At 43.1% G+C, this 13,003-nt stretch overlaps 2 protein-coding genes across 4 annotated transcripts in view; one reads left to right on the top strand and one right to left on the bottom strand.

Moving 5' to 3' along the window:
* The first annotated feature begins 2,426 nt into the window (after positions 1 to 2,426).
* birc7 (baculoviral IAP repeat containing 7) lies at positions 2,427 to 7,704 on the top strand. Of its 3 annotated transcripts, none has more exons than XM_076275929.1 (6): positions 2,427 to 3,027; positions 3,759 to 3,858; positions 3,964 to 4,045; positions 4,346 to 4,391; positions 5,195 to 5,404; positions 6,751 to 7,704. In XM_076275929.1, exons 1-6 carry the CDS (start codon positions 2,481 to 2,483, stop codon positions 6,951 to 6,953), a joined length of 1,188 nt encoding a protein of 395 aa, XP_076132044.1. In that variant the 5' UTR covers positions 2,427 to 2,480; the 3' UTR covers positions 6,954 to 7,704. The 3 variants fall into 3 exon arrangements, with proteins under 3 accessions (XP_076132044.1, XP_076132045.1, XP_076132046.1); XM_076275930.1 differs by lacking the exon at positions 6,751 to 7,704 and adding an exon at positions 5,765 to 6,335; XM_076275931.1 differs by lacking the exon at positions 5,195 to 5,404.
* Positions 7,705 to 9,919: 2,215 nt separating this feature from the next.
* The window catches only part of nkain4 (sodium/potassium transporting ATPase interacting 4), an 80,144-nt gene continuing 77,060 nt past the window's right edge, over positions 9,920 to 13,003 (bottom strand). Inside the window, exon 7 of the mRNA XM_076275909.1 lies at positions 9,920 to 10,199. Within this exon, the coding sequence (XP_076132024.1) occupies positions 10,190 to 10,199 (10 nt within the window). The 3' untranslated portion in view covers positions 9,920 to 10,189. The remainder of the gene's footprint in view (positions 10,200 to 13,003) is intronic.

Here is a 13,003-nt window from a genome sequence, read left to right as displayed (position 1 = left end):
GATTACGTAAAAGTATAATAATGTGATGGGTCCACCAGACCTGGGAACATTGGCTGTGTAACAAAAATATGAACACCTTACAAGGGTTAATGCCAGCAACAGGTCTCTAAAAACCTTGGGGTATGTTTATTATTGTTGCTTCACTTCTTTTACAGTTTTTTTCAACTGCTTAAACATTAAATCTTTGCTTGTCACACACTTTGTGTCATGTCACCATAACCCCGCACCAAATCCGCAAAACCATACACTAATTCTCAGTGTTTGACTCACCAGAAAAACTCACGCTAAACACTACACACAATTTTCTACCTAACACACAAAAATCTAACAGGAAGTAACTTGATTTCGTTTTTCAAACACAACCCATCAAAATGCCACCCTAAATCAGAAGTGCTTCACACTCTCTCTTCACACTCATTACTTTACTGAACACCATCCAATCATTGCCTTAATAGGTCTATGAATAGATATAGGTATAGACCCTTTCAATCTGTTCCTAAAGGGTTTCCAGTTGAAATGTTCAGAACCAATGCAGATACTTTGAAAGGAAAATTACTGTAATCGGACTTTAGCTTAATGTTCTACAATAAGTTGACTTTATGTAAAACTTGTCTTTTTTACTCTATTTTTGTTTGTCCCCAAGTTACCATTAGCTCAATAAATGTTTCTGTGCCTCCAGAAATGCCTTAGGAACGCTTTGCAGTTGAAAGGGTCTATAGGCCTATGAATACATACACGACCACCCCCCCCACACACACACACACACACACACACACACACACACTTTTCTTTGGAAAAAGCAAAGTAATTTGATAGTAGTCAGTCATTGCCGTCTAAGGCAAAATCAGCATTTTCAAAACTCCATGTACAGTACATCTGGTGGTCATTGTATTTTGCTTTGTTTTTTTCTTGTTGGCTGTAAAATACTGTATTCGCAACATCAAATTTGGGAAAAATCACTATTTTTGGTTTCAATATTGCTTGCATTTTTACTGTGTTCAACTTCTCTCTGTAGATAACTTTCACTCTTGTATGGAAATACACATATAAAGCCCATGAAAGACAGAAGAGGTTTAGGTTTTGAGCAACAGTGTACATGATGTATCTAAAATGTCATATTATGACAAAAGTGTTTATAATGTGAGGCGAATGTTTGCTTTAAATATGTGTTTATGACATTTTGAATGTTGTGTGTCATTTTGCTGGAGATTTGAGACATTTTGCAGCAATTGTGGGTTTTGTGTGTGAAGATAGACATAGAATTTTGAAAATGTGTGTAAACAGTTGTAAAAAACTGTAAATCAATACAGCCATAACAATTTCTGTAAAAATACTTATTTCTGTAAACATACTTAAACAGATGTTTACTTAGCTCAATTCCCAATGATATAGACATGATTTTATGGTTCATATTGGCCATTTACCCGTGTAAGATCAGATTTATGATGATCGTTATTGTTTTTTGTGAGAAAATGAGCTAATTCCATTATAAAAAAGGTAAAAAAATAGAAACAAGATTTTTTTATGATTATTGATGCTTATTTCTAAGAACTTAATCAGAACAGGTGTAAGTGCTTGAAATGTATAACGTTGTAACTTTGTGTGGGAATAGCATGTGCAGAAAGACAACATTCCCGCACACAGACACCTACACTCAGACAGACATAGGCTACAGACGCACAGACACACACACTGACACAGACACCCACATACAGGAAGACACAGTTAAGGTACAGTACAAAGCACAATTATTACACTCAGGTCCAGACCCAAACTCCTCCTATGTAATAGTTATGTGTGTGTGCACACACACACATGTGCAGTAATTGAAAATAAGTTTATTTTTGTGTTCTTCACAGGAAATGAGCCAAGGCCAATGAGTTTGAGTTAGGAAATAATAAATATCATATTTTTTCTTTAAGCAAGCATTGAAAACGGGTCCCACAGACCCGAACACAAGGGTTAAAAAGGGTTAAATTAAAAATGAACACACACACACACACACACACACACACACACACACACACACACACACATATATATATATAGCCTATAATGTCTGTTTCAACAATTGATGCGTTGTCTTTGCACTACTCTCAATTAAATATGGCTTTACATGACCTGCTAATCATAGCAGTCTGTTTTAATTACATTTTGCATCCCAACTTTTTTGTGAAATGGGGGTGTACATAGCCTTCAAAAGGCCTAACTCCTGGATTGCCCAGGATTAGACCAAAATCAAATAAAGAAAAATAAACAAAAATAAATATCATCTTATGGTCCCCGACCTACATTCCGAGTTGTTGTTATTGTTGTGTTTATGCTTTCATGACAAGACCACATGAGCCATTTGACCAATGGGTGCATTCTGGAACGCTTTATGGTAAAGCCTACTGCGCAAGTGTCCGTCCATAATAGTCTATATGGCTACTGGCCACTCTGTTCCACATCTGGACGGTCCACTATGGAACGTAAATGGAATGACGGTAACAAGATCGGATGGAAGCCTTTACGCGAGCCCCAACATGACGGATGACCAAAGCACGGACACCGCGGACCCTGGGGTGGAACCCGGGATGCGCAGCGAGGAGGAGCGTTTTCGAACTTTCCAAAACTGGCCAAGCAATGCACCGGTAAACCCGGCTGACCTGGCAAGAGCCGGCTTTTACTTTCTTGGGGTCGGGGACCAGGTGCAATGTTTTTGTTGTGAGGGAATACTGAGATACTGGGTTCACGGAGACAGTGCGTTGGAAGAACATAAGAGGCACTTTCCGACTTGTGATTTCGTGCTAGGCAGAAATGTTGGCAATATACGGCGATATCCCGTACCGGGGTCTCCTGACGACGTGGATGGACAACTCTTGAGTCAACTTCAGAGGATGACGGTGGATGATCAAGGAGTTGGTGGACAGTCAGTTTACCCGGAGATGGAGTCGGAGGATTCTCGACTGACCACGTATCACAACTGGCCCACGGGAGCATCTGTCCAACCTGATGCTCTTGCCAGGGCAGGTTTTTTCTATACCGGTACGTTATCAATAATTGTTTTTTGTCCTTCCATTTTGTTTGAAATGAAAGATCTCTCTTTAATTGTTTAATCATAGCCTATTTAGGCTACCAACGTTTTGCAACTGAATCCGCCCCGCGGTGATATATGCTACCTGTGATATGGTCACAAAAAAGTAAACGATTTAAATAATTGACACAACCAAACTGTTATAAGTATCCCTGTCAATAAACATTTGAGTGAAAATGTCCTTTTCACAAAAACACGCAATGGAACGGATCGCTAAAGGATGTTCCTCTTTGTGTGAAGGATCACGCGACTATAGTCACGCTGACACAGATGCGCGCAGAGAAAAAACTAGACAGGGCGAGACCGTTGCGGTGCTATTGAAGCTCTCTCTCTGAACTAGCTGTTTTCCATTAAGGCGGAATGTTATTTTCAAAGAATGAACATCAGAGATTTACTTCTCTTTGGACTGACCAGTTTGTTTGTCAGACATGTCAGAAAGAGAGACTGCGTGAGAAGATGTATATCTGATCATGCGGTAAGAACAGTGGACACCCTGCACTCTTGCCCTCTGTTTAGTGTCAGTGTTGGGTCAGCAACATGATTAGTTTTGTCTTATTTGACCCTACTCAGTTGACTTTACTCCTCTGCATGTTCCTATTTGTGTGAAATTCACACTGTGGACGAGAAAGAGAGGGAGAGGATGAAAAAGTGGTAAACAAGAAATGTATTCCTTGTGTTTCAGGCCATGGTGACAATGTCAAGTGCTTCTTTTGTGATGGTGGCCTCAGAAACTGGGAGCCTGGAGATGACCCATGGCAAGAGCATGCCAAATGGTTTCCACGGTAAGAAATGTGAATGCCTATATAAACAGTGATGTATTTAAATAATACCTTAATTAATACAGAGCTCTGTCTAATGCTCTGAATTTTATCCACAAATTACTCCAGGTGTGAGTTTCTGGTTCAAACAAGAGGGCGTGAATATGTCAGCAACATCCAGGAGTCCTATTTCCACATGGGCGAAACAGTGGTGAGCATTATGGTCTGGCTGAGTCTGTTAATGCTTAAATTGTCTATACTGTTTTCAGCCACAAATCTCTTAATAATCCCTGAGTTCATGGACACCTGATGGTTATTTTCAAATAATGAAGGGTTTATGATTCTAATTTTAGGGCCAGTAGACTAAAATATATTTTTAATGGGGATTTCTGAAAACAGCTTCTAGTTTTGGGCTAGACATAATCCATGTACACAAAAATGGCACACAGTGTTATGCACCGGTATGTGTATGTGACTTTAACAACGCGTCCTATCCAAACCTTTCTTCCAGGGTGGTTCCCAGCCTCCTACTAGCAGGGACATAACCCCTGGGACTGGTAAGTGAACAGACTAATTAATATACCAGAGGGTCAAAATAATAATCTGTTGTTGGTGATGGTGCAAAAAAACAGAACTAGAAAGCATGGTTGCTACTGTAAGCTGCTATGCATGTGTTGACAAAACTGCATATACATTTAGTCACATTTGTTCTGTAAATATATTGTCAAGTTTTTGATATTCGTTAGTGAAACCCCTTGCAGACTATTGTCTCCTGTGCCGCACATCAGATCAGCAGTTAGGGAGAGTTTATGAACAATACTAGCATTGCAAAGTAGGTATTTGCCTCCCACCCAAGTGCCTCTCTCTCCTGGGCAGTTGAGTTAGAATTCACGCAACTTTTGTGTGGCGTCCCTCTGTGTCGCAACAGCAGCTTACCTACCTGTTTTATGAAGTTAGCACATCAAATAGCATACAATTATTCTTTATATCTGAAAACATCTTGCCTCGCATCTAAAAGCGCAATGCCTCTTTGAAAACAGCAGAGATCACTGATATTACACAGTTACCATGTTACACTGAGTAGACACTTTCAAGATTCAAGATTCAAGAGAGATTTATTTGTCCCATACACTTATAGTAGCATACAACTAGCAGTGAAATGTACACCTGGTCACTTCCTTGAGCAGTCTTACCATGTACACATTTGCTCCAAGCCACTTACATCACAGAGATAGCAAATGCACTTCTCAAGAAATCAGCCCCTGGGGCAGGCCTAGCGCCATATTGAAGCACCATGCTGGACATGGCTCCCTCCCTGACCCCCGTCCCTCTCTGTGTGTCACCTGTGGCCTGGCGGCAGATGTGGTGGGGGGTCAGGGGTCGTCTCCAGCCCTGCTGTCCCCCGTAGTGCAGACGGTGTTGGGAATGGGCTTCCAGGCGTCGTTGGTGGAGAGCCTGGTGCAGACGCGCTACCTGCTGACCGGCCGCCACTACACCTCCGTGTCTGACCTGGTCGCCGACATCCTGCAGGCCGAGGAAGAAGACCGGCTACGGGGCGAGCAGACCACAGGTGGGGGGTGGGGGAGAGGGGTTGTGTTACCATAGTTACAAGGAAAAAGTGTAGTTGCGCACTCAAACTACCGATGCGATAATTTCCTTTTTGGTTCTCTGTGCGCCAAGGCAGACACGTTGGTCTGATGAAGGAGATTGAGTGTGCAACAACACTTTTTTGTTTATTTGAAGTCTTCAATGAGTAAGCCAGCACCTCAGCAAGGTGTAGATTTACCCTTTGATTAGTTAACACTGAGTTACCTACCTACATACATACATACATACAGTACTTACCCCAGAGAGGGGTATCGGAGGTGCGTGCGTCGTTGAACTAACAACCCCCCCGTGGGTAACTGGGCTGCTGGTTTGTTCCTTGTAGAGCCGGTGGAGAGACAGGGCAACAGTGGCGGTGGGAGGAGAGCGCAGGTCACAGCCAGGGCCAAAGGTCACATACCTCATGCTAATGCTGCTTCTGCTTCTGCTTTGGGCCCGCAAGTGGCCGTGGTGTGGTTTGGTATGCAACTTTGCCATTGAGGCCTGTCTGTGTGTTAAATGTGTGTTTGTGTGTGTGTGTGTGACATGTTTTCATGTGTGTAGTAGTGTGTGTGTGTGTGACATGTTTTCATGTGTGTAGTGTGTGTTCATAAACTATGCATGTGTAAAATATGTGTCCAGAGTATGTGCATGCTTGTGAAGATTGTGTATTCGTAAACTAAATACTCAAAAAGAGTGTGAACTTTGTGTGAACTGTGTTTTTGGGTTTAAGATAACACAAATGTACATGTGGCAAGTCTACACACGTCATTCTGTAGGTGTTTTGGAGAATGGGTCAGGTAATGGTTAGAAGACTGTGTGACTTCCTGTGCTTGTGCTTGTACCTGTGAACTTGTGAGAGTTTCAGAAATTCTTCCCTCTGGCCATGGATTTGCATTAGTGTTTGTGTGTGCTTGATTTGCATTAGTGTTTGTGTGTGCTTGATTTGCATTAGTGTTTGTGTGTGCTTGATTTGCATTAGTGTTTGTGTGTGCTTGATTTGCATTAGTGTTTGTGTGTGCTTGATTTAACTGTTTGCATTCTCACTCTGCTTGTCGTGTAGGTTTGTGTGCTTTCTAAGTAGTCACAATGCTTTCTGAGCTCATATGAGTTCCTCTGTGTCTTGATTCTGTGATGTGTGTGTGTGTGTGTGTGCGTGTCATGCATCTCTGAGTGTCTTCCTGTGTGGTGTGTGTACTGTGTGACTGCAAACATGTGTGTTCCTTGGCATTATCTTCTGCATATATTCACACCTGTGTTTCTCTACTTCTGCACCTGTGTGTGTGTGTGTGTGTGTGTGTGTGTGTGTGTGTGTGTGTGTGTGTGTTGCAGCTCTAGGAGACCTGAGCGCGGAGGAGCAGCTGCGTCAGCTCCAGGAGGAGCGCACCTGTAAGGTGTGCATGGACAAAGCGGTGTCCATCGTGTTCATCCCGTGCGGTCACCTGGTGGTCTGCACAGACTGTGCCGCCAGCCTGAGACACTGCCCCATCTGCCGAGCGGTCATCCGTGGCAGTGTGCGCGCCTTCATGTCATGAGTGATCAGAAAAGAAAAAAAAACACACACACACACCAACACCAGTCTCTCTCTCACACACATACACAGGTCATACACATGCATATACAGTACATACAGAGCAGTGTGTGTGTGTGTGTGTGTGTGTGTATGTGTTTGAGAGACAGCAAGCTTTGATAGCAGCACACTCACACGTACGTGTGTGTGCTTGTGTGAGCCGACACGTTCCAACGAACCCAGAGTTTGCAGCATAACAAGCTAAAAATAAAAGCGTTAGGAGGCGACAGAGAGCTTCCACACGTCCTTGATGAGGTGATAATCAGTATTAGTTTTATTTCATTTGGTGCATATAACACAAACATGTGTCTGATGTTGGCCACATCCACACCCATACTGAGCTACTAGAACACTGTGTGTGATCTGAATAGCAGGTCTCGCCGAGGGCAGAATATTAAACAGTGAAGACATGTAAGCCTGCATACATGTCCCACATTGCCTTGCAGGGACTGTACTGGGGTGGTCTTGGGTGAATAACAGGGAAGTTCTTTATCTTCACACTTGAAGATGGATTTAATGGGTTCAGTTTCCTGGTAAGAAATCTCTTAAGATGTTTTATATTGTAAAGCTGGATTTTTTTTTTTTACCAAAACAAGCCCAAGACCTTCTTCCCCACACACACTCAAACAGATGTGTCTTATATGATGGTAGAAATGACAATCCTTTACTATTTTGTTGTACTCATGGGATTTAAAGTCATAATAAAGAGAGCATTTGCAAGAAAAAACTCTGGCTCGTTCTTTTGTCGCAGGCCTTTCACTGAGATCATGTCCATAGGTCGTACAGCAAAGCTGATTGCATGTGAAACCTGCTACTACATCAACAGCCACAGGGCTACCAGGCCTCCTCTCTGACTGAAAAAAAAAAAATCTATTCAGCAAAGCCTCCTCCGGAGCTCAGGTTGGCTTGCTTTTCTCCTCCTGGGTAAATTCAGACAAGGTAAACAGTGCGCACACACATACACACACACATACACACACACACACACAGAGCCTAATCCCTTGCACAAATACAGGCGAACGGAGACGGCTGATGGAAAGTACACTTTTTATTAACAAACGTCTATTTACACTCTGAACACCTAACACATCCACTGACAGACGGCGATCACGTTACCGGCCGTCGAGCACCGGCACACTGCCAAGAGGGACAATGGAAGACATGTTATTGGAGACATGAGGTGGAGGGGCAGGATGAATCTATTTGTTTTTGAGCTTTTCTTTCATACAAGTATATGAGTGGTTGATCCATCACGGATTTATAAAACAGTGTATTGGTGTGTATGACTTATCGTATACATGCAAAGGCTAACTGAAGATGCACAAGGAGTTACAGCAGGTCAAAGCACACAGTACACAGTAATTCATGGCTAAGGTTAAAAACAAAACAAAAGCAATGGATGAAAAACAGGCTTGCAATGTGTGTGGCATTTGTAGCAACAGAAGACGGTCTGGACTGCACTGAAGCTAACTGAGCATTAGAGGGCAGTAGTGATACATTTGAACAGCAGAGGGCTGCCATCATGAGCAAATACAGAATACTGATCAAGTCACCTGATCAACTTCTTCCAGTCTGAACTGAAAACAAGTAAAACACTTGCACTTAGATATAGTGTCAGAAGTCTATTGCTATGCCAACTGGAGTTACACAGAAAAACAAAAGCTCCATAAGGAAACCATCTAGACACTCCTTAATGTCGACCCACTGTAACATGTCACTCATTCTTTGCCACTGTATCAACTTTTCCCAAGTCTTCTCAATGTGAACCTTCTTGCTATAAACATGAATGCATAAACAGGATACATCTTTCCAGAACACTTTTGAGATCATTGTTCATAGAGAGATACTGGTGACATGTTGTCAGTTTGTCTCTGCATAACATGAAAAGGTAAAATCAAAACAAAGACTAGAGATTTTACAAATTACCACAGTGCACAAAGGCTAAAGATGAGGCTCTTTCTCTCTCTCTTTTTTAAAATGTATTGATTAAAGATAACATTACAATGTATCATTTTTAAAAAATGTATTGCATCCTCTGTTTCATTGAGAGGGTAAAAAATTAAATACTGATAACTTCATGGATATATTCACAGTATACAACACTGACAAAAATTAAAATTAAGACTGAAATCGGACAAACGAACGGTCTTAGTGATTTACAGCATAGAACAGCATTTAAATACTTTTTTTGTCAACAGCTGCAGTTTTTTTTCTTCTTCTTTCTTTTAAAAAAAGTCTTTCTTTTAAAATCCAAGAGGAACTCTCACTCCCTCCCCCCCCCCATCCCAATTTTCCCTTATTTTGTTCTATTCTTAGAGGGAAGCCACGGGAGGGTTGCTTGCTTTGTTTTGGAGCCCCCACCCTCCACCCCCCTTTCCTGCTGGGCTTATGTGTGTGTGTGTGTGTGTGTGTGTGTGTGTGTGTGTGTGTGTGTGTGTGTGTGCTTGTGTGCGTGTCGTGCGCAGATCCTGTGCGTAGGTAAACACACTTCAATGGAACGCAACACAACTCATCCAGTGTTTAACTTCAGAAAAGAAAAGCAAATAAGACCCTCACTGTGTGTGTGTGTGTGTGTGTGTGTGTGGTTATGTTTGTGCACTGGTATTTGGGTGCGTGTACGTGTGAGAGAGAATTTGTGAGTGTAGATATGATTGTACGTATGTATGTGTGTATACATTGCACAGGTCAAGCTATCAGTCGCTAACACTTTAGACGACGACTACGGCAGATTGGCTGCTACAATTTCAATACCATGTTAGAAAAAAAAACAAAAAAAAACACCACACATACGTACAAAAACACTATTGTGTCAAACAATTGAGAGGGGAGTTTTCCAGCTGCTTTTGTGTGTGATCCACGGAATGAGTTTGGTCCCTAGTTAAATAGTTTCGCCCTGACAGAACCCCACCCCCCCACCCCACCCCACCCGTGTTCATCATTCCCCAATCCCCCTGACAGCAGAGCATGAGAAGCGTGGTCATTACTGGACAGCGCACCGCAGAGCGGCGCGTTTGAGATAGCAAGAAGCAGAGAGACGATCAGATCCGACCCCATCAGATCAGGTCCGATAAGATCAGAGGGAGGAAGCGGCGGAGTCGGTGGCCTGGCATGCGGGGCGGCGGAGGCCCAGGGAGGGAGAGAGGAGAGTCTGGACTCCAGAGCCTCCATCGCCCACCCGTCCATCCCAGCGCACACCTTCACTTACGTAGACCTGCAACACAGAGACAGAGGACAATGCAAGAGTGGGTTATGAAGTAGACTACCAGTAAATGACAGATAACATGTGCATGTATATATTAGATACACACACAAATGCACACACACACACACACACACACACACACACACACATAGGGAGGGTCTTGTTAGCTTTTCTTTTTTGAAGTTAAACACTGGATGAGGTGTATCGGCTTCCTTTGAAGTGTTAGTAGTTCCCTGAAAAGCCATAGGCCTGCTTATCTCTCTGCCTCTCTCCTTGTTCACCTGGTCTTGCACACTAAACAGGGCTACCTGTGGTACTACTACCTGGTGTCCTGACAGAACCTGACCTGAGGTAGAACCTGTATACAGAACCAATAGAACCAATAGAACTGGATGCTGTCCCAGAGTCAGCAGCTAACAGGATACTGTCATTATCCCAACCCTGTAGGGGTGAATTAGCAGTGTTGCCACAGTTACCTTGAAAAAGTAATCAAATTACTGATTACTGATTACTCCTTTAAAAAGTAACTTAGTTACTTTACTGATTACTTGATTTTAAAAGTTAGATTACAAGTTACTTTATTAGTTACTTTCGGCAGCTGCCGACAACACCCTCACGCCTCAACATAAAAATGATAACCGGTTTTGCCAATACTCACTATACTGGAAGTGCATTTTAACAGTAATGTCAACAATGTATAGCAGACATCCCAACCTAACCTACTTATACTGAAATTCAGATGTTTGTTCAATAATGTCTAGTCAGTACACCAAATAAGGAAGGCCTATTGATAGAAATTGTGATAGTAAAATATGTAGATTTTGGTAGTTTGGCCTTTTCATGTAGCCTTGGCAACTAGCCATTTAGTATAGGCCTGAGTAATATGCAAATGAAATTACACTTGTTAAACTCACCTCAACAAGTCTTTTGCAATCATTTAACCCGCCGTGAGCAATGCTAAAGTCACTGTTACAAACAGTGCAGTGTGCAAGACTATCATTATGTTTTACTCTTATGAGACAATTGGGTACACTTTTGTGTAGTCTGATGTGAAATGGGTCTTAAATGTTCCTTTTTGAGGGGCACTGACTCTGCCATGACGCTCCTGTTCCTAGATACACTGACTGAACTGATTAATTAAGTTCGTGAGAAAAGAGATATAAGCCCACCTACACGGAAAACTGATTGGTTGATTTAGCAAAACAGACCAGGATGCTCTCTGTCTTTGATGCGCTTCAGGCACACACGCACCACTCCTCTCTCTCTCCCTCTCCGTTGTGTGTGCGTTAAACTCAGATGCACAGGCGTCCGGTCCGGTCTGGCTTGCGTGCTCTTGTTCGCTCTAGGTTCCGGGAGATTTTATGTAATTTGCGGGCGTCAGGAAGCCGCTATCAATATGTGGGAGACTCCCAAAACTTCGGGAGACTTGGGATGTCTAGCTAGACAGCACTTTGTCGCCAGCACAGAATGTACAATGTCATGTTTAGCTGACACAAACTCAGAATAATGACTATAGATAAAATGTGCATCTCTCTCCTCCCTCCATTGTTGTTTACGTTTGTGTCGCCGCATGGTTTTACACCTGAGTTGTGCTCATGCTGAAAACGTGAGCATAGCCTACATGACGTTAATCCCCGAGACAAGAAGAAAGCAAAGAATATATCTTTTTACTAAGGAAAATGACAAAAATAGTAACGCAGTGACTTAGATAAGTAACTTTAATCTGATTACTGGTTTGTAAATAGTAGCGCGTTAGATTACTCGTTACCAAAAAAGTGGTCAAAATAGACCAAGTAACGCGTTACTGGCATCACTGTGAATTAGTGACCCCTACACACACACACAAACAGTGTGCAACGCCTGCTGGGTAATTTATTATAATCCCTCCTCCATCATGGCGTTGCTGCACTACGAGACGAGAGGCTAGACGGGAGTGAGAGACAGACAGGGACATCTCATTTGGGGCCCGCCTGATTAAACTGTCAAGTCGAATGTCCCGGGGCGTCCCCATCTAATATATTCACTCGCAGACACACACACACACACACACACACAGAGGAACGCAGAAATTAAAAGCCCACTTCTGCTCCTTCTTATTACCATTCCTGCATAATTTAGGGGCCTAACTCAAACGAAGTCCGAAGTCACACTCTCAGGGAGGGATCCATTCACCGCTGTGTTCCACAGACGGCCAGAGAGAGAAAAAGCCCTCCACCACAGGGACTCGCAGGACACAGCATGTTAGAGAGGAGCAGCGCGACAAAGCCCAACTAGTACTCATTATCCTGGACCTGTGTGTGTGTGTGTGTGTGTGTGTGTGTGTTTGTGTGTGTGGACAGGGGGTTGGGTGGGGACAGAGAATGTTTGAGAGGTATACAGTAGTATACTAACTGTGAACTAGCAGTCATTATCCTGGACCTGTGTGTGTGTGTGTGTGTGTGTGTGTGTGTGTGTGTGTGTGTGTGTGTGTGTGTTTGTGTAGTGGGAGAGAGGCAACACTGCATACTTGTGTATACTGACTGCTAGTAGTCATTACCTTAAACATATGTATGTGTGTGTGTGTGTGTGTGTGTGTGTGTGTGTGTTAGGGAGTGGGGGTGGGAGGCTGTATGTGAAATATGTGACAACGGAAAGGAGTGGCAGAGCCCAAACCGCACTTGATTATGATGATCTGAGATAAAGGCTCCCTGTGGCGCTCGTGAAAATTCCACACTCGCAGCCAAAACACTCAGCCTCGGGGGGCAACAACCTCTCATCCTCCATTCCACACAATCCTGGGAGGTCACCGCATCAGCTCACGGGGAGTCTGCCTT

This window comes from Alosa pseudoharengus, unplaced genomic scaffold (genome assembly GCF_046254945.1).
Source record: "Alosa pseudoharengus isolate Yale_2024_CS ecotype anadromous, Long Island Sound unplaced genomic scaffold, YU_APseudo_1.1 YU_APseudo_1.1_scf_9, whole genome shotgun sequence".
Taxonomy (NCBI): Eukaryota; Metazoa; Chordata; class Actinopteri; order Clupeiformes; family Clupeidae; genus Alosa; species Alosa pseudoharengus.
This window is presented reverse-complemented; position numbering and strand designations above follow the sequence as displayed.

Excerpts from the sequence above, each read along its gene's own strand:
- birc7 (XM_076275929.1), top strand. The coding sequence starts at position 2,481 with ATGACGGTAACAAGATCGGATGGAAGCCTTTACGCGAGCCCCAACATG. Across the intron at positions 4,046-4,345 it reads TCCACATGGGCGAAACAGTG|GGTGGTTCCCAGCCTCCTAC; the intron begins GTGAGCATTATG and ends CCTTTCTTCCAG. Across the intron at positions 4,392-5,194 it reads GGACATAACCCCTGGGACTG|ATGTGGTGGGGGGTCAGGGG; the intron begins GTAAGTGAACAG and ends GCCTGGCGGCAG.